Genomic DNA, 22,494 nt, shown 5'->3' with positions numbered 1-22,494 from the left:
ACAATGACACACTTATTTCATGAATATCCACAATAGAGATCTAGGGTGTTTATATTTTAAATGTTCAATATATAGTGCGGAAATAATACACAACAGTTTAAAATGAACTGCTAATATCAAAGGTTAGCCATTACCAGTTTTCTCAAAACCTCAAAACATCATCCATTTCCATATAGCATGCATGTAGAGTATCATATTGAGCATGTAGTAAAGAGCAGAGATGTGGACTTGTGACTTGTGACTCGGACTGACTTGTGACTTGAATCACAAATGACTCGACTTGAGACTTGACTTGCCAATATTAGGAGTGACTTGTGACTTGACTCGACTTGACAGTTTTAGCTTGCAATGACTTGCAATTGTGCTCCAAGTCAATGAATATATATTTTTTTTGCATTTTGTGTGTGAAAAAAGTGCATGAAAGAAAGAAAAATAAATGATTTACCTTCAACCATAGTCAAAAACCATGCTAAAAATATATATATGATCAATTGTGGGTTGCATGGTCACCCAAACAAACATGAAAGCTTGTCTGCAGCTGTGCTGTAATGGTTAGGGAGTTGGGCTGGAGATCACAGAGTTTCAGGTTTGAATCCCACCCTTAAACCCACCTCTTCCTACATCTCCATCCATGACTGAAGTGCCCTTGAGCAAGGCACCTAACCCCATATTGCTCAAAGGACTGTCACCAATATATGCGTTGGATAAAAGATAAAAGTAATTTAATGAATAATTATAAACCGTGGTAAAACCATGGTTAGTTTTCAGAGTAAAACCATGGTTCAATTTATAGTTAAACCTAGTAAAACCAAAAACCAATGCCGAACCATGCTGAAAAAACTGAAATCATAGTATACCATGGTCAATTTTCGCGACATGAAGGGGGACATGCAAAGCAGTGTGGAGAGGTAATGAATTTATGACCAAAGGTAATTGTCAATATTGCACATATAATACAAGGTGACTTGTTAATGACTTGGAAAAAATAAGACTTGGACTTGGACTTGACTTGGCTTTGGCACGACTTGGACTTGGACTTGACTTGACTTGGCTTTGGCATGACTTGGACTTGGACTTGACTTGGTCAAATGTGTCGTAACTTGTGACTTGACTCGGACTTGATTGGAAGGACTTGAGACTTACTTGCGACTTGCAAATTAGTGACTTGGTCCCATCTCTGGTAAAAAGTATTAACAGCCCAGCACTGTCCACTCTGTACAGTCCCACAGCCATGACCCTGTTTCCCACCAGGCCTGACTCACAGCTCATAGTGCGTAAGCCATGTGGGGCGGAAGCTGTGTGGTAAACAACATTTTGACATGTGTGCATATCAGCACCAGGCAGGGCCGGTGACAGCTTTGACTGGGCCCGGGACAAAGTCATCTGAAAGGACCCCCTCACTGAATACATGCAATGTAATGAGGGCCCAATTCTGGGGTCCCCTCTCTCCCTGGGCCTAGGGCAACTGACCCACCCCACCCCCCCCCCCCCCCCCCCCCCGTCACTGGGCCTTGGGCAACTGACCCCTGTCAGCTTCCCTGACAGCAGGCATGTGTGCAGCATGGTGTGTGTCCGGCTTTGGGAAGTTCATGGTGAACGGAAGAGAAAGGTACAGAGGGGAAGTGTAGAGAGCCCAAGGTGAAAAACAAAACATTCCTAAACAGCCAAAACACCTGGCATGATGATGATGACAAGGCCAATAGCTCCAGCTTTTGTTTCATGCAATTGTAGCTGAGTGGTCATGTTTTTTTCACACATTCCACCAGGGCCTTTTGAGGTATCCCTGCTGAGAATTGATAGGATATTAATGCATCGGTTGCATAACAGATGTGAAATGTAGAACTTTTTGCTGTTTCTTTTCATAGGATGTTGCCTGACAATGACCATGCAGAACAACACAGTAAAGTTTCTACGTTGTACTTTTTCGGTCAAGCTTCTTTACATAACACATGCTTGATGGTAGTCCTTGTTTGAGTGTCTGTACTGTTTTTTGATTATTTTATTATGATTGTTATCATAATTGTTGCCTAATTTCCTGCTAACTAATGTTTGATTGAGTGTCTCTTAAAGGACCACATTGGAAATAAGCTTTCGAGCTTCATTGTGTTAACCTGACGCTCTGTTTTTTTTCATTAAAGTATGTAGTGTTGTTTGTATGGAACTTAATCATGTATTTGATTTCATATAAGAGCTGAGAAAGTCAATGTTGAATAAAATCATTCATTCTTGCTACTGCTGTCCTACCCTCTATCTGAGTTGGACCGTAGATCACAGTGTTGCAGGATTGAATCCTGCCCTTACCACTCACTACACCTCCATCCATGGCTGAAGTGCCCTTGAGCAAGGCACCTAACCCCAAATTGCTCCAGGGCCTGTCACCAATACTGCCCTACAATTTCAGGTATGAAAACTTTTAGTCAGTACCCTCAAGTACCTACACAACCATAGACAAAATAGCATCGACACCCCAGCCCTTTCAGCTGTTGACAGAATATGGTGCATTAACCCCTTTGCGCAGAGCCTATATTATAACCTTACTGTCACCAAAATTGTAATGGCTATGTCTTAATCTGTTACTTAAGGATCTTGGTAATGTCATAGCAATGTTGTTATGCTATAGTTGAGTTGTATGGAACTTAATCATGTATTTGATTTCATATAAGAGCTGAGAAAGTCAATGTTGAATAAAATCATTCATTCTTGCTACTGCTGTCCTACCCTCTATCTGAGTTGGACCGTAGATCACAGTGTTGCAGGATTGAATACTGCCCTTACCACTCACTACACCTCCATCCATGGCTGAAGTGCCCTTGAGCAAGGCACCTAACCCCAAATTGCTCCAGGGCCTGTCACCAATACTGCCCTACAATTTCAGAACGCAGTTTAATTCCGTACTGGTAAACTGAGAAAAAAGGTTTTAAAGTTTCCTTTCTGGCCACGCAACTGTGTTGGAGGTAAAGTGGTGATGACACTTCCATATAATACTTTTTATGGTGGAAATTTATGCACGCAAGAAAAAAACAAAAACAACAACATTCTCATTACTTTTTAGCTGAAAAATCAAGATACTGCGTTCTGTTGTGATATTACTGTCTACACCAAAACCACGGTTTCAATGGAGAAGTGCAGTATATTGCGTGATATACTGCGTTCTTGGCTAGTACGACGTAACCTCTGAAAACAAAAAAGCGCAGTATAATCGTTTTTTATTTATATATATTTCTGAGACGGGACAAAGTTGGACCAACATTTTTTCACACAAGAAAAAGAAGGTATTTCAAGGCCAATTTCCGGTCTAAACTCATTTTCGACCATTTTCAAGATACTGCGTTCTGAAATGGTAGGGCAGAATGGCCTGTAATATCTGTAAGTCGCATTGGATAAAAAAGCGTCAGCTAAGTGTAATGTAGTAATAATAATAATGCTGCCTTACCCTCTATCTGAATGTTCTTCAGCAGGGTAGGCTTCACCACCTGGGCGCCCACCATGATACCTGTGGTCCTCCAGTACAGGACGTTGGCACCTGACTTCAGGTTGACCTATGTCACATGGGGCACAGTACACAGATACATCAGCAATGCTTGAGACATTATGAGAGTTAATAATTCAGGGTTAAACATGAGGAGGAGGATTTCAGCTCATAAATGGGCCAGACATACAGTATACACTACATGTACATGGGCAGAGGACACCATAGAGCAGGGGTGGGGAACCTTTGTAATTCGAAGGGCCACTTCAAATTGCTCCAAGGGTCGTTAAAGTCCTCCAAGGGCCGTACTATGAACACAAACCCGGATTTCCCCCTGCACTTCACATGTAGGCCTATATTGAAGGCAGCCACCTTTACAACAGACCCCACCTTCTCTAGGTCCCCTGAATATAGCGTAGCCCCTTAATGCATGCCGTACCTCCTGTGGCACGCTGTAATAGACATTGAAAGTTAACTACTATAGTACTACACTACTATGACAATGCACAGGGCCTTTAGTAATACATTACGATTTGGTCATTGCCATTCTGGTAACAGCTTATTTATAATGCTGTGTCTTAAGGGGTTAATTCTATTACAAATGGAACGAGCTGATTCCTTTACAAAATATGTCATATTTCATGTGAAGCTGCATAACATTAAAATAATGTTCCCCACCCCTGCCATAGAGGAATATAGACTGCACTGATAACTCTCACCCATCTAGTGCCACAGTAGTGAAGGGGGAAACTCCTGCCATTCATGTTATCTAACACTTCCTGTTGGATGAGGTGACGACCTTGGATGACCTCTGTGTGCACATGAACGTTAATGGAGGTAATGGTAGAGAATTCCAGAGGTGTCTTGTCTCCATTGTACAGAATAATACAAAAAATGTGAAATTGACAGTTGTACTATGTGTAAGTGTGCTAGTGTGCTATCTATGCCCTCTGTTCATCATATTAGTGATACTTACTGTGTGTGTTCCCCACTCTCCATTGGCAGTCATTTTGATCCATTTCTTATCTGATGTCTGGTCCATTTCTTGGCACTGGTCATTTTGAATCTGTATCAAGAGTAAAAATCATCTCCTTCATTCCAACTAAAAGACTGATACGGTTACATAACAAACAATACATCACCTGGTTGTCCAACTACTTCAACAGTTGAACATTTGTGTGTTGAGAGACCAGGAAAAAAGTATTGCTTGACTGGCTGACTAACACAACAGTCCATATACTGTATGTTCCAGGATATATGGTCACCACCATCAATCGTTAATTAGTATGACAGCCTGTTTGATGCTCAACACTCTGCTGAATGAATTCAGTGGAATTGAATCAATTTTATGTCAGACGAGGGGCTTAGACTGAAGCCCTTTTCCAACAGACGCATTCATGTTGTGCATTACACATCAGAGAAGCAGATGAAAGAACAGGAGAGGAGAGCAGAGAGGATGAGAACAGAGAACACAGCTACTATAAGAGATCAGATGAGAGGAAAGGGGGAAGGAGTAGAGAAGAAAAAAGACCAGAAGAACATGAAGGAAGAAGAAGAAGAAGAAGAAGAAGAAGAAGAAGAAGAAGAAGAAGAAGAAGAAGAAGAAGAAGAAGAAGAAGAAGAAGAAGAAGAAGAAGAAGAAGAAGAAGAAGAAGAAGAAGAAGGAGAAGAAGAAGAAGGAGGAGAAGAAGAAGGAGAAGAAGACTGCAAACTGAGCTGAAAAGCATAATGAGTCTGAGATACTCACAAAGAACTCGAAGAACATATTCTTGTCCACATACTGGTACTCGAAGGTGACGGAGCCCTGCTTCTTCAGATGTACCGCGTAGATCAGAGACACTGTACACTCATCCCTGTTGGACTCCAGATAGTTGCCCTGGGCAACCCACGATGAGCTGGCCATACAACAAAGGAGAAAACACAGGGAGACAAAAGGATCATGCTCATTTGCAAGCAGCCATCCCCAAACATCATAATACCAGAGCCCACTTTGAAATGTTAAACACTTCTGCAGCCTGCTAAACCTTAAATCACAACTTGATATGCAAGACTACGATCAGGACAGCTTTTCTCCAAAATCATATCAGCGTGCGTTATGTTTTTTGCCAGAGGTCGCCCTGGAAATGGAATTGTCACTGAGAGCCACTGTGCTCCTTCAAACATGCTTGGTATATATAAAGCCTATGGGGGGCACACTCAAAGCTGATTTTCAAACGTGTTACAAGCTGATGAAACCACTGCCACAAGTTTGGAAACATCATCTTAACCCCTTCGCAGGAGCCTATGTCAAACCTTACTGTCACCAAAATTCTAATGACCAAGTCTTAACCTGTTACTTGAGGTTCTTGGTAATGTCATAGCAATGTTGTTATGATGTAACTGAGTCTTTTCAGCAATGAGTGAACAGGCCCGCTGGCGGGCCCAGCTACGCAAAGCCTACAGTAATAAAAAACAACCTACTGTTGCTTTAATACACAATAAAGTAAGAGAGTGGGCCAGAGGGCTACCCAGTGTGTAGCATATTAGTCATGCTACCATTCATGTGATACAAAATGACCTCTAGTAAGGAGATTACATCAATATGTCACTTCGGTTTGAAGGTTATTGCCCCATATATTCTCCTCCACTGCTCTAAAGGGACACAAGCGACCAATGATTTCTCTTCCACTTGCAAAAGCCAGTGCGTTTCTTTTTTTCATACACGCTTGCTCCAGCTGGTTCTGTCCAGACCTGTATCCTGTGGGCTCGATGAGAGAGCTTTTCTACAGCCTGGGGCAGGCTGGCTATAAGCAGAGCCTGCCTGGCCCACTTTGAAGTGGCGCTGGTCAAGCCAGAAGGGACTCCAGGGACTGAGGTACTATCTCCAGGGCCGCTGACAGCTTTTGCTGAGCCCAGGATTAAGTCATCTGAAAGCTCCCCCCCATCCAATACCTACAATATAATGGAAAACCAATTTTGGGTCCCCTCTCTACTACCTGGGCCCGGGACAAATGACCCCTTTGTCCCCCCCTATCAGCTTCCCTTATCTCCCTTGCTCTCCCACACTACACTACAGGCTGAGAGCCCTTGGAACTGCACAGTACATTTTGCTGTATTCAACACTTGGAGAGTTGACCTTAACACTGTGTTATAGTGTAGTTGATTCTAGTTCCTGCAAAATTTAGTGTGTGGTGGCCGGCTCTGAGAAGAGTTCTGGTGGTTTTGGCCAAAGCTCCTTCTGCCCTTTCCCATCATTTTTTAACGGGATAGCTTGACTGTGTGTTGTAAAGAGAAAACATAATAGGGAACGCTTCCTGACATATGAAAGCTATTATTTCTTCACCTTACGCTGGAAGGATGAACAAACATTCTTGTACTACTCGACAAGCAGTAGATTGGTCTGCATTAGAATGATCATATGCCAGGACTTTATGTTTCGAATCCATGTTTATGTGAATCCAATGTGTGATGTTTTTTGTATGAGAGAAAGGCAGAGAGAAAGTCATAGACAGATACATAGACGGAGCTAGGGAGTTGGAAAGAGAGAGAGAGAGAGTGTGTGTGTGTGTGTGTGTGTGTGTGTGTGTGTGTGTGTGTGTGTGTGTGTGTGTGTGTGTGTGTGTGTGTGTGTGTGTGTGTGTGTGTGTGTGTGTGTGTGTGTGTGTGTGTGTGTGTGTGTGTGTGTGTGTGTGTGTATTCCATGTACATCTGTGTATTCAAGGACCACTAATTGGAACTGCTGACTTCCTGTGTACACTAAAGGCAGATGGCCAGAGGATGGGTCAACAGCCACAGAGAGTCCATAGGTCAAAGGTTAATGTATGTTACCCACCTATGTAACAGGCTAATTAACATGACCCCTGGCTGTATTCCACACTAGCTGCATGTGTATCACCAAGTGACTAATTAAAAACATTGAAGTTCAATTAAAACCACCTCTGTCATTTACCTCTAGCAGAGACCATTCTACTCATAAACCTTTAATACCACCCACCCCCGACAACACCCAGCCCCCTCATCTGGTCTATCTTATTCATCCAGTCTACTTGGAATCTGTCTCTATTCTAATTTCCACGATGTTTGCTCCCATTGCAGCTATAACTGATCCATCCAGTTTCTCCTGCTGTCTATCAAGAGGCAATATTACCTTCCAAGCGAAACAGTGAAATAAAATGCTCTAAAGAAACAAAACCTCGGCACACGTCCATTGGGTGCTGCCTGAAAACGTGTGAGTCTTCTTTCACCAGCATAATAAAAAGCACATTTTCACAGAAGAAAAACATACAGTACGGTATTTGATGCCTAGTTGAAAATTGGGTTCAGTGCAGTTTTAGCAATAATTGCAACACATTTTTTCAGAACGCAGTAATTTCGTTTTTAGATAACTGATGGTGAAATTTGCAGAAAAAAATGGCAGCAAAGTCTGCACCAACAATCTCCATGCTCTGTCAGAAAATCTTCGGTATGGCTCCTGTCACAGATGGTCTGTCCAATTATTTTGCACACAATCTACACTGTCACCACAGATCTCCCAAATACACTGTTACTGTCAATCAGCGCTGAAAGGGACCAAAAAGTGGCCCGGGCATTTGTGGCATAGACCAGCCCCTGAGTGAATGAAGTGAAGGACAGCACTCTTCAGATTTTTCTTTGTTTATTTGCCTACAAAAAAATCTGACAGATCCCTTCCTCTATCGTCATTATACGCTGAAGAGGGGCTCTGCCCAAAACGTCCGTAGGCAAATAAACAAAGAAAAATCTGGAGAGTGCTATCCTTCACTTCATTCACTCAGGGGCTGGTCTATGCCACAAATGCCCGGGCCACTTTTTGGTCCCTTTCAGCGCTGATTGACAGTAACAGTGTATTTGGGAGATCAGTGGTGAAAAAGTGGAGAAAAATCTGGAGAGTGCTTCATTTACTCATCTGTGTTTTATGTGGGATTCAGCACCCAGTTAAGAACTTTATTACGCGATAGTGTGAGCGCGTCTCCTCCACTTTACAAATAGACTAGCCCCTCTGAGAATCCCCCACCCAAGCTACACTAATATTCACTATAATATGATAGTCCACTGTCTATGTATTTATTGAAGATGCACCAATGGGTCTGCCCCATCTAAATTGTGGGCTAGTCTCTAAGGAGNAAAAAACAAACAAACAAACCAACAGCCCAAAAGCATTGGCCCCTAAAAACTGTTGGCCCATCTGGAACTGCCCTACCCTACATATATCCCAGACTACCACTCCAGCCCTAGCCTAGGAAATCCCATGCTGCTTTGCATGATCTGAAAGAAAGCATGGATTCTAACCCTCAGCGAGGATACCAGATCTTGGGCTACAATCAGAGAGTGTGGGAGGGGTGGAAAGGCGATGACTGCAATTTGTTTGAGTACATAGAACCAACATGATTGGCTATGGGCTACATACGTATATGCCAAATGACAGATTCTTAATGCCCAATTAGCGGCCAAGGGCAATCATAAACCACACTTTTCCCACGAGAAATTGCATACATGGGTTCTCAATTTTTATTTTGCCCTGGCTGCGCACAACTCAACCTCTGATTGTTGGAAACCGCTGTCGGTCCAAAAAATTAGCTCACGTGGTTGGCTGCCAGTGTCTTGCCCCTCCTCACAACACAATGTTTATAAACAAAACAAAAAGCATGTACAGGTAGCCTCCAGACTATCTCCCTCACTGACCCGTTGCAGGTGAGCTCGTCCTCTGCATGGTTTCCACTGTCCAGGTAGGTGGCCACGCTGCTGAAGCCGGCAGGAATGTCGTCGAACTCGTCGAAGCGCACGCCGCTGCCCAGCGAGTAGGTGCCCGCCGCGCACTGCGTACACTCCTGCGCCGACATCTCCAGGAACTCACCCACACCACATGAGAACGCTGAGTAGGAAAGAGGAGGAGGAGGAGGAGATGAGCAATCAATGGGAGGCAGAGCATCTCTAAATAAGGCTTTATTTATTCTTGTTGTGAATAAATAAATACATACAAACATACATACATACATACATACATACATACATACATACATACATACATACATACATACATACATACATACATACATACATACATACATACATACATACATACACAAAGTAGTTTCACTTTACAGTTAAGGCGGCCCCCTTGACAACAAACACCTACTTGACTACATCTCCTGAAAGATAAAGATTTCATATTGCAAATGTAATTCCTAAAGTTATTTAGCAAAATGTATGACACTATTGATTTTTGCGGACCTTTTGTGTTATATGTCATAGGAAACAATACAACACCATCTTTTGAATAGTCATGTGTCTGTGACACCAGCTATCCCTCTACCCACCTTGATTAACATTGGGAATGTTTTTCTTTCATTAGCGTGAAAGGTTAGAAGGAATGAGTTTCTTTATTCCAGTGTGTGTTATCTCAGTCTCTTTATTTGCTAACTGTAGGCAGACACAGAACATATCTAAATCATTTTTAATTTGATGGAAAGGTGAGAAGGGATCGGAATCTAGAATCTCTTTGTCTTTCTCAATTTCTAATAGACACAGGACACCGGATTGTTTTCACTTGGTAATACAGTGAGGAAGAAGAATCTCAGACACAACACATAACACGCAGTCTTCTGATGTAGCGATGCAGAGTGGAAGAAGACTGAAAATTAGAACTGATTCCAAAGTAGAAAAGGAGTGATAAGGTTAAAATCACATGATCTGTTCAGAGCAGAGGGGGAATTAGATAGGAGGGGTTGGGGTCAACAGAAAAAAAACTTTCTTCACAGAAACTAAGTGTGTTAACCAAAGAGGTGTAGGCAGAAATCATAAAATCAGAGGACCCAGTAGAAGAGCAGATGGGCCTCACAAAAAAAAACATAAATTATCATTGTATAAGAAAGTATTCGCGATGCACATAAAATTGGACAAATCATAAAGGCGAAACGAGCTCATTAGATAGCTAACCTACAAATGTTTTCTCTGATCATAAAATCAAAACAAATTAATTTGCATGATAATATATTTCTTATCTCTGCTCCATTTTGCATTGCTTTGATGATTTTATGTCTGTGGTGTTGTTTGTGTACATTCATTACACTTTTATGGGATTGTGATATCAAGAGCTGATGGGTAATTTGAGTTTACGCAGTGTGTTTTTATGTAATCATTATTTCAACTAAAACAGCGGGAGACTGATAATTATCTGGTTCAGTACATTTTGTGTATTGGATCATCAATCATATTTTTGTGTTTTGTGGAGCACTTCAAACACGCATCTCAAGCTTTCATCTAAGTGCAATATTTATTAAATATTATCTCTCAAAACTGTGATTAAATTAGATTTTTTTTCAATTACACTATTTGTTTCGTTTAAAAATCCAAATCAAGATGTGTGTGTGTGTGTGTGCGTGCTCCTGTGTGTGTGTGTGTGTGTGTGTGTGTGTGTGTGTGTGTGTGTGTGTGTGTGTGTGTGTGTGTGTGTGTGTGTGTGTGTGTGTGTGTGTGTGTGTGTGTGTGTGTGTGTGTGTGTGTGTGTTTGTGTGTGTGTATGTGTGTGTGTGTGTGTGCGCACGTGTGCGAGTGCGCTCGTGTGTGTGAGAGAGAGAGAGAGAGAGAGAGAGAGAGAGAGAGAGAGAGAGAGAGGGAGGGAGGGAGAGAGAGATAGAAGGTACCGGCTCACTCACACCCCAGAGAGCCGAAGTGAGAAAGAGGAGAAGAGACGACCACCATCTGTGACTGCAGCTCCCAATTTGTTTCACATGTCACCGCAATTACTGTTCAATTGCACACACAACTCATCTCAGCTTGTAACCAGCTACTGTAGCAAGAGGAGAAGCATAACTAAATTACACATCTACTACACTGCGCTGAAGGAATCACGTGTGTAACAAATTAAACTGTTTAAATTAGCTGGTTACTATAAAATACACATACCGGAAGGTAACCTCTAACATCACACGTCACAAATGAAAAATTCTAAATAAGATGGAAAAAGAGCTTGTACCAGCTCGTACAAGAGGAGGAAGATGACTAAAGGATCCATCTACACTACACTGAAGGAGTCATGTATACAAAAATTAGACATTTTAAATTAGATGGTTACTGTAAAAGAGATTAACGTGACCACAGGAAAAGCTCATTGGAAAAAGCTTTAAAAAACCCAGTGATGGTACACACATGAAGATAAGAAGACCCACAGGAGAGAGAGAGAGAGAGAGAGAGAGAGAGAGAGAGAGAGAGAGAGAGAGAGAGAAAGAGAGAGAGAGAGATGGGAAGAGTAGAAAGGAAGAGATAGAAAGAGTAGAAAGAGATAGAAAGAGTAGAAAGAAGGAGAAAGATATAGAAAGGAAGGAGGCAAACAGAAAGGGCGGAAGGAGGGAAGTGGGGAGAGAGTGAAAGAGTATGGGGAGAGGGAGAGAGAGAGAGAGAGAGAGAGAGAGAGAGAGAGAGAGAGAGAGAGAGAGAGAGAGAGAGAGAGAGAGAGAGAGAGAGAGAGAGAGAGAGAGAGAGAGAGAGAGAGAGAGAGAGAGAGAGAGAGTATAGGGAGGGGGAAGGGAGCAGACGGCTGTGCAGGCTAGATGGAGTAATCATGGTAACTTGTCATGGTAACCACCCTAAGATGCAACCAGCCACCCACCCCCTTTAAAGACCTTATAGCCAATCAATGGGCAGCCTCCCCCTCCGTAACCTAGGAAACGGACCTTTAATCTGGACTTCCTGTTAATGAGGATGTGGAAGAAAGTGTTCTGTTCTGCGATTGTCACGTGTGCCACATTATACTTCAAAAGCTCAAATAGCCAGGAGACTCCTGTCTGCCCCAGCACACCAAGATCACGTGCAATCAACTCTTGCAACATTTGCATGTATGTGTATAGTATGTGTGTAGCATTACATTTCATGACAACCTGTGTCAGAGAAAATAAGAAAAGAATAGAAAAGGCAAGACAGAAAAATAGACACCAGGCAGGAACAGAACAGGACAGTATGCTTTTCATTGTCACTGTACCCTCTACCCAAAACAAAGATGTGACATTAATCACGTACCAGTAAATTTGCCGTATGGCAGAATTATAGGCCTATCGGTTATAAGGTGAATACTTTTTAAGTGATTAAGTAAGGGGCAAGACATACACTGGCCTGTCAATTTGTTTTCTGTGACATCTTGATGGTTCATGTTTGCATTATTCAGTCCTGTACATGCAATATACATGCAACTAAGGGTTGCATGTGGTTACTGTGCATTGTCTTCTTGCCCAGCATTATCCTGGCTATCGCCATACTACGTAAATCACAAGTAAGAAATACTCCGGGAACCATCTATTCATTTTCTCACAGGACAGGTTAATCTAAATTATTTCCAAATACTATCAAAAGCTTGATGCATAGCTGGGGAGTAATCCAAGAACATGTTTAAAGTGATAAACCTGACTAGCCTGAGCGAAAGTCGACTGTTGACTCCGTCAAACAGTCTGGCGAAAGCTAAGAGGAATCCGTTTCCGTGGAGGGTGGGAGATGGTCTGATCTTACTCTGCCATTAAATTCATTGGAGTTCTGAATTAAAACCCGTATTGTGCTTTATTAGCATGACTGTTACGATATAGTGTCACAAAATCATACAAATAACAAAACAAAAGTGTGGATAGTGTTCCCTTAACCAATCGGTAACGGACTTTGCGTTTGAGTTCTGCCTCACCACTCTCTACTGTTTGCTGATTGACTAAGCAGTGAGTGAACCGAGCTAGGAGGGTTTCGCCATAGTTGTGGAGCCAAAATCTTTGGGTGGAGTCCATAGGATGGTGTCTCCAGGCTAAGGTTAACCTACATGAAGTGGTAAATCTGCTCATCGACAGCACACAGCCATCGTTCAGTTAAGAAAATAAGGACTCCAGGCTCCTGTGTCCTGTGTCTACTTCAAAGTTAACATAACCTGGATTTCTACTTACACAGGTTCTTGGCATACTGCACTGGTTTCTGGTCTTATGTCAACATGATGAACCTGTAAACAAACTACAAGCTTTTATTTGTCTAAAAATAGCTGTCATGCTCTCCCTCCCCGTTCTCTGTTTTGGTTCCCAAATTCAGGTGAAGATTTCAGTGAAGGTTTTCCATTGTCTCTTAGATCGGAGCGATCATGCAAGGCAGCATGGCATTTCCCAGGCTACCGCAACCAGGGCCGCTCACAGTTTTTACCGGGCCCAGGACAAAGTCATCTGAAAGGGCCCCCCATCTGATACATACAATGTAACAAAAACCCAATTGTGGGCCCCGTCTCTCCCTGGATCGGAAACAATTGACCCCTTTCTCCCCTCCACCCCCCCATCAGCTTCCCTGAGCAGAGCATTGCATGGCTGTGCAAGCGCAGGATGTGCAGTGCAATGTGCAGGACAGTCATGAGCACCATCCGTGACACAGCGTGACCTTGCTATGCTGGTTATGCCAGAAATGTCACACACAGAGAGCATTCCTTTTGACATGCATAGGCATACTGAGCCCTTGCCTTCTTCTTCAGCTATGAGGAAACCAGGAAACAAACAAATGGAAAACAATAGAAAAACAACTACACGTGGTTCTTTTGACCTTCTTTTTTACCTTTCTATCTGCCTGCCCTGTGAAACTCCTTCAACACACACTTGTTTCAGACAATCGGTGGCTGATAGCGTTTGCTAACCTGTAAAGTAACCCTTTGAAAAAAATAAAGCTCTACAGAGCTTTAAAGTCAATATTGAGAGAAAACATTAGATAAGGCTGGCTAACCCTGAATTTCCTAATTGTTTGAGAACATTCTCCTTTGTGTCTGTAAGGGAACTTTACAAGCAAGGCATCCCAGGCCAAGCCATGCAGGCCAGTTTGGAGGGGAAGCGCAGGGTGCTGTTGCTCTGATAAAGGTCTGTGTGTTTACTCCACACACACGCACACACACACTCACACGCGCGCACACACACACATACACAAACACACACACACACACCCACAAGTGCGTGTGAGTGCGAATGTGAATGTCCACACGGAGGCGCGCACGCACACGCACACGCGCGCACACACACACACACACACACACACACACACACACACACACACACACACACACACACACACACACACACACACACACACACACACACAAAGTGACAAGCTCTGTTTCTAATCCACAGCACCACTGACTGCAGACAGCCACTGGTGTAAGATATAGGCCCCAACTGAAGGGGTGTTACTGTCACAGATTCTTGAGGCTGCCGACTGACTCAGTCCTCTCTGGTCTCACACCAGTAACCCCCACCACCCCACCCCCCAGTTGACTCTAAAATGTCCGAAATGTTTACTCGATCGTTATGTAGTTCTTATCCCTCTTTTCTTGGAAAGTCTTTCTTTGGAATTTACTTGGAACGTCATCCTCCGACTCCATATGTGAATTCCTATCTTTTGTCCTTACTGTCAGTGGTCATGCTTAGTTGTAACACCATTGCAAAACAGTACATATTGAAACGAGTTCCCTTCCTTTACATTGGTCGGTTTTTCTTGCCTGTTGGCTTTACTGGGAAGAGCTCCATAAATAAACGTGACGTGGCTTAATGGCTTCTCACACTGCTTGGCTGATTGTTGCACAATAGCAAGGGCTAATCATTTAATAATAAATATATTATTCATATTATTTGATAAGCATGCAACTCTGACTTATTTTGCAGATCCTGTTTACTATAGATCGCATAGATGTTTTCCTAATGAGCATGTGCATAATGTGAACAGTAGTGTGACAGATACAGTATATGCCTTTTGTACATATAGTAGTGTTGCCACCGGTCCTGATTTTACATGATTCTCCACGTTTGTCCCAGGTGAAAAAAACAAACACATTTTCTCTGGACAATGAATGAAGACTGTGGGTGCTTACAAGAAAACGTTATTTGGGTTGCCGAAATGTTTTTTTGTTGTTGTTGTTGTTGTTAGACAGAGGTGATCAAAAAAGTAGGGAATGGATCCCACTCATTTTCTTCTTTTTCCTTTTTCTTTTCTTTTTATTGATTCATCCCAGGGTCAGACAGACGTTTAGGCTGCAAGACCCTTCAGCTATGAATAAATGAAGAATAAAAAGAAAAGAAAAGGAAAAAGAGGAAACTGAGCGCGATCCATTCCCTACTTGATTGATTACTTCAGAGACGCACCAACAATAAGGCAGAGCATGGTGTGTGGAAGATAACTTGACACACAGAGGTGGAAACCCTAATTGTACACCACTGACTCACAAGGCTGCTTGAGTGAATGCATCATTCATTTCCCAAGGCACCAAGTTGGTAGCATGAAACAGGCTAATATGAGGAAGTAAGTGTTGCGCTGTCGGGTGAAAGTGCTCGAGGGCTATAGCTAGCTGTAATGAGTGCTGCCTTAAAGGGCAACAAGGGGAACATTCCTTGGCTCTGATAAGACAATGGGTGATGACAACACGGGTATTGTGACACTAGACAAAGAAGGAAACTGCTATACCTAAAGACGTGCTTGGAGGCAGATGCACACATGCACAGACAAGGAGAGAGGTTGATGCACTCACGAAAGCACACACACATGCACACGCACACACACACATGCACACACACACACACACACACACACACACACACACACACACACTGTGGTTATCAGTTTACACAGGAGAATCTCACGAAAATTGCTCCAGCCACAGGCGCACATAAAATTCCCAGAGATGTCTTCTCTGCGGTTTGCATTATTCATATATGTATTCACAGTGTTTCCCATACATTGAGGAAACTATGGCGGCCCGCCATAGTTTAAATTTGGCCGCCATAGTTTTCGAAAATGTATAAAAAAATAAAAAATAAAAAAAAAATTAACTTTTTTTTATTTTAACGATATCCGTTTTTGTTAAAAACTATTTGAAGTACTATTTCCTTCACATTTTCATCCTGGAGTAAATAAATCCTAGACTCTGTATTGATTAGATAAGTAGTCCCACGGTTGATTCATGTGTGCACACGTGTAACATCGGGTGAGTAACAGAACATGTGCGCAACCATGCGTTATGACACGCCGATATGCGAGGATCTTCGTCCAAATCGCTAGTCGCATGCATCATCGCTAACTGCGTTTACATCGCGTGCCGCGTGTAAGGGAAATGTTAGTTGTTGACATGTATGGAATTCACTTCAATTTGTGCTGTTTCTTGCTTCAGTTGTGGACAAAACGATTGGCCAAACTCACAATAGAAAGCCTTTGCTGTGCTACTGTCCCAGAGAGCTGAAAAAAAAAACCTTCATAGAAGAAGTCACACTTAACAGGGGTGTTAACCAATCCAATGAGTTCTCTCATTGCTCTCTCTCTCTCTCTCTCTCTCTCTCTCTCTCTCTCTCTCCTGTCTCTCTTCTCTCTCTCTCTCTCTCTCTCTCTCTCTCTCTCTCTCTCTCTCATAGTAGCCTACTATTTACCCATAACAAATGGTGAATTTCTGAGCCCTTTTTAATTTGTAGCCTATACCACTGAAGGCATGATAATGCTTCATCATATTTTAGAAATAGGGCCTGTGCCTTTTATATACCAAATGTTTATCATTTTGAAATTGTTTCAGTTGTTTATGACTTGTGTATGACTGAAATTATCTCTGCATACTATCAGTGCTGCATTGCTTTGTAAAGATAGGCTATTCAACACACTGAAAAGATACGGCCATAGTAGCCTACTGAAAACATTTTGTTCATAATAATGGTGATTAATAAATGGTGGTCTTAAATTTTCATACTGACATCCTTGAATTTGACTTGGTAGATCACGGCAGACCATCAACTTCAAAAGTAGATCTTGGTTAAAAAAAGGTTGGGCACCCCTGCTATAGAGAGAACCACAAGTGCTTGAAAGACAGGGATCAAAAGCCTAGTCAAGTTGTTGTAGTTTACTTGGGTTTGGGAGCAATATAAAAAACCTTCAGAGAAGGGACAGTTGGGATGAGTTTACTAACACTCCCTAGGCTTAGTTGTAATGAGTTTGGTGACAGACCTTCACTGACACAGCAGAGGAGACATCGGGCTGCATATAGAAATTAATGTGTAATGAATGTGAATATAGACATAAATGTGTAATATGTTGTTCAGCCCTTTTAATGGGAGGAATTTGGAAAAAAACTGGCCCTGTGACCAGCACCCCTCATGTAGAATGTGTACGCATACAGATATGTGTGGGGGGAAAAGGCATAGCCTACCCTCTAAGACCCTTTTTGTCTATGCGTTAACAATTTCACAGTGCTCTTAAATTCTTATCTCTGCTCCTATTTTGTTTTATTATTGTTTCCCAGACCCCTGCCCTGAAAATGTGTTGTAAACAGAAATTATTCACTGTACTGCATTTTTTGACAATGACAATGTACTACTATTATACAAGTCATGGGTAAAATCTTATGTAGCCTTATTTCTCAAAATATAAATGGCTGAAATATAGGCCCAGGCCTACAGTTTCTCCATGCGCCAATGTCATACTGTAGTCATTGTTTTGCCGTTTTGCATTTACGCTGCAAGAATACCCCCCCCCCCCCCCACCCCAAAAAAAGGCCCGTGTGAGAAGACCCCCCCCCCCCCCCCCCCCCCCCCCCCCCCCCCCCCCCCCCCCCCCCCCCGGACAGAATAAACCCCGGCTGCCCCCATAGTTTCCAAAATTTCTGTGGGAAACACTGTATTCACATACTGTACATAAATGTAAGCAGGGTCACTGTCCTCCAACCCAGCAAACCAGACATAGACATGCACACATATAATGCACAAAAATGTGCATACTGATGTACACACACAAAGAGATGTGTGCACACAGGCATACACTAACTGCACACACACACACGCATACATAGACATGCATGTATGCATGAACACACAAACACACACACACACACACACACACACACACACACACACACACACACACACACACAAACACACACACACACACACACACACACACACACACATACTTACTGCAGTCAGTGCCTTTGACGGGGTCGGGGAGTCCAGTGCATACACCCTGCGTTCGCGGGATGGCTACTCGCCAGCGGGATCCGGTGCTGTCACACTCTGTGTACTCAAAGTAGTAGTCCATCTGCAAGCAGAGGAAACAACAGGCAACATGATGCAGACGCACATAGACATACTGTACACCTATTACCTCTACTGTGTACTCAAAGTAGTAGTCCATCTGCAAGCAGAGGAAACCAGGCTTGACCAAAACACAATGAGCAATACAACACCATACACACAAGCATATATACACACACAAACACGCAAACACACATTCATCCATCATGTCTATTATTCTGTGAACTCAAACGCATAGTCCGTCTGCAACCAAAGGAAACCAGCCGTGACCAAAACAACATGTACCCTACAATACATTCATACAACATCACACATTCAAACACAGTATACACAGTACAATGTAGTGCTAATTCCCTGTGTACCCACACAATCAGTTGTACGGTACACATATTCACCTGTCACCTCTACTATGCATTCTGGAATTGGGAAGCAGTCGTCAGTTTGCCACCAGAGGAAATATTATCAACACACACTAGTCCCAAGTAGACACAGACTTACAGTACATACTGTAGACATACTGTAGACGTAGACACAGGCAGAGACACATAGGCCTGCGGTACACATGCACACACAAAAAAGCAAGGAAACATACACAAACACACACGCACACACGCACACACACACACACAGACCTATTATGCATTCAGCACAAACGGACAGATCAAGAATAAGAAACGACGAGCACAATAAATAAAAGCAAAAGCCAAATAATGAATTAATAATAGAGATGCTCCGGATTTTTAGGATCCTGCCAGATACCGGATCCAATGCCTAAGATCCTGCCGGATCCGGAACCGGATACCGGATCCAATGCTTAAGATCCTGCCGGATCCGGAACCGGATACCGGATCCTACGGCAATAACTTCTATCACTATTTTTATTAGGCTATTTTATTTTACAGGAAAGTGCTAAATTCATGCTGCGTAAATTTGTGTGAGAGGTTGTATGTTACTACTCACTAGAACAATTGGTTAGGGTTGGTAAGGGTTTTTATTTTTACCTGTTGTAAAATATATTTGTACCATACGACAAATTTGGCATTCTTTGACACTTCTTTGAATCGCTGACATCGTGGATGATCAATGCAAACACATTCACTTTACGCTTACAAATGTAGGGTCCTGTCCGGCTCGGAGCGCTGGATCTTGCCGGATTCGGACCCTGCCAAAAGCCTATTATCCTGCCGGATCCGGAACCGGATCTTGGATCCGGTGCATCTCTACCTGTAATTAATAATCAATCTATTTCTACTATCATGAAACCTATTTATTTCTGTTTTAGTCAAGAGCCATCATGCTGTTTGCCAGTGACTTTGGTTGACAGGTCGATTTATATATTTCTCAGGCCCCATGTGATGGGCGTGATTGGACGACCAGCTGTGTCCAATGTTTGGACAGCACAGCCCCTGTGTGTTTATGGCCTCTGTGATTCAGGCTCTGGTCAACATGGCGGCCTTTTCAACTATCCACCATAAAGATATCGATCTACAAAGCCAAGAACGTGTTTGTGTACATTTTATTTATCAGCCATAAACAGTTCAGGAAGAGAGTGTGTGAGAGAAGAGTGGGTGTACTGTATGTGTGTGTGCATGTGTATATTTTTGTATGTTTGAGAGAGAGAGAGAGAGAGAGAGAGAGAGAGAGAGAGAGAGAGAGAGAGAGAGAGAGAGAGAGAGAGGGAGAGAGAAACAGAGAGAGAAGCAGAGAGAGTAAGAGTGGAAAACAAAGGCAGGAGAGAAGTGTGTTTAGCTGAGTCACACATCACTCCCTCCCGCTGCGGTTTATCTGTGAGGGAGGCCACACCTTTTCCCCACCGGACAAAAAGCCATTCTAATGCCATGCCAACGCCATGCCAACAGGAAGAGGGGGTGGATACACAGACTACTGTAATATGGCTCCACTCAACTCCACTCTCCCTGCTACTGTGATTTAGCTGAAATGTGCCACATTAGCAGTGCAAACTTCCATGTTTTTTTTTTATTTTTATTTTTTTTACAATTTTACAATTGACATTCAATATGATTGTACACTATACAGACTTTTTCAAAATATATATAATGGGGTTGTGTGTTGTTATTACAGATTGAGATTGTGAAGAGTGACAGGAGGTACTGTAAGTGGGAGAGGAAAAGAGATGAGGTGGGACTGACCCAGGCGGGACTCAAATCTTGTTATAATTTTACAGTCACTATATATTCTACTGCAAACTTCGTTTGTATTTATTCGAGTAATTTATTTTAATAGCACAAGTTTAGTTTTATATTTATTTGAATTATTTTTATGTGGGAAGTATGTCTTCTCGCTTATCTGCTCACTTTAGCGCCCTGGACAGGAGAGTCGTCCTAATGAGCGCAACAGCCCATGTTTTTAACTGTCCCTTGCACTGCAGTGGAGGGTCTTGCTGGTCATCTCCAGCCCACAGCAGGGTCAGGTCAGGTCTGAGGCCCGTGGGGATGCCACGCATGTCTGTGGCTGACACACACTCTATGACTCTCTCTCTCCCTCTCTCTCTCTCTCTCTCTCTCTCTGACTCTCTCGCTCTCTCTCTCTGACACTCTCGCTCTCTCTCTCTCTCTCTCTCTCTCTCTCACACACTCACACACACACACACACACACACACACACACACACAGACACACACACACACACACACTCTCACACACACACACACACACACACACACACACACACACACACACACACACACACACACACACACACACACAGTCTCTCTCTCTAAGGTCTGTTCTGACCTCCACACACCCTCCAGCTCCAGAGCCTCTGCATATTACACTCAGCGTTCTCAGAGCCAGAGCCAAGTCGGAGGCCAAACATGATGATTCAGGTCTCTGCAACACTCTCGTCGCCTCACACTCTCTCTCAAGATCAGGCCCAGTCAAAAAAAATCTGTGTTGATTCAACACCTAGCGAGTACTCTGGGACCCAAATACAATCTAGTAGGTGTTAAATTGACTCTCTACGCTCTGAATTAACACAACGTTTACTGTGCATGACACAAGAAAAAACAGCTGACTCTTACAAGCTCTGTGATTTTCCAATATGTGTATAAAATGCTGCCACACAGCGTTGGACCCGGAACTGACCTGTGACGTCAAAATCCGACAGGCATCAGTACCAACTAGGGCTGGGTGAAATGGAGGAAAATACATTATCACCATATATTTCTGTGCACTGTTTGATATTCTGCCCATAATACTGCTGGTTTCAGAGAGCATGTACGGCTATTAAATCCTGTTTCTGAACACACAGACTGTCATCAGAGCAAACCCTCCAGGGTTCAGACCCATCAAGAATTCTGTGTATGTTGTCTGTGGACCACTGGACTTCTTGGAGCTTTGGTTCCTCATCCAAGGAACTTCATCAGGTCTGGTACATGCTGATGCTGTGGGACAGCTGTGTTGTAATGACTGTATCTCCACCCTTGTTAAAGAAAATGAAAAGAATGCTGTACACACTGCTCCATGTTTTATTGGTGAAGTGATGTTTCGGCCGCCTGGCCTTCTTCAAACAAACAAAACAACCACATCCACAGTGCCTTTATATCAACCCCAATTAGTGAACACCTGGTCCCCCTAGAGCATAGAGCTCCCCCATTGGTTGGTTACCTTAAATGCTTCCGAGCACAAGGCTCACTCGTTAGCAAATCAGTCTTAATTAGAGGTAACCAAGAGTATTTACATCTATTTACACAGGTTAACAGATTGAAATTAAAACATCAGTTCATCAAAACATCACAAATAATACAATCTGAAAACACAAAAACACATTTTACAGGAAACTCTTCAGAGAAAACATTTAAGGTCATATTCAACATTCAAACCATAAGGTGTTAAGGTTTTTAAATGGTATATCCAGTAGTGTTCTCTTCTGGAGAGTAAGTTGTCTAAATCACCTCCTCTAGGGGGCAAAACCACTTTCTCAATACCAATGTATTTAAGGGATGAAATGGGGTGA

General features: G+C 42.8%; 1 protein-coding gene across 1 annotated transcript in view; it reads right to left on the bottom strand.

Annotated features, from left to right (window-relative positions):
- elapor2a (endosome-lysosome associated apoptosis and autophagy regulator family member 2a) overlaps positions 1-22,494 on the bottom strand; it is a 65,755-nt gene that overhangs the window by 32,964 nt on the left and 10,297 nt on the right. Inside the window, exons 2-6 of the mRNA XM_063197285.1 lie at positions 18,403-18,523; positions 9,149-9,338; positions 5,217-5,364; positions 4,446-4,535; positions 3,434-3,539 (exon numbers count right to left, since the gene is read on the bottom strand). Coding sequence (XP_063053355.1) covers positions 3,434-3,539; positions 4,446-4,535; positions 5,217-5,364; positions 9,149-9,338; positions 18,403-18,523 — 655 coding nt within the window. The remainder of the gene's footprint in view (positions 1-3,433; positions 3,540-4,445; positions 4,536-5,216; positions 5,365-9,148; positions 9,339-18,402; positions 18,524-22,494) is intronic.

This window comes from Engraulis encrasicolus, chromosome 4, assembly GCF_034702125.1.
Source record: "Engraulis encrasicolus isolate BLACKSEA-1 chromosome 4, IST_EnEncr_1.0, whole genome shotgun sequence".
NCBI lineage: Eukaryota > Metazoa > Chordata > Actinopteri > Clupeiformes > Engraulidae > Engraulis > Engraulis encrasicolus.
This window is presented reverse-complemented; position numbering and strand designations above follow the sequence as displayed.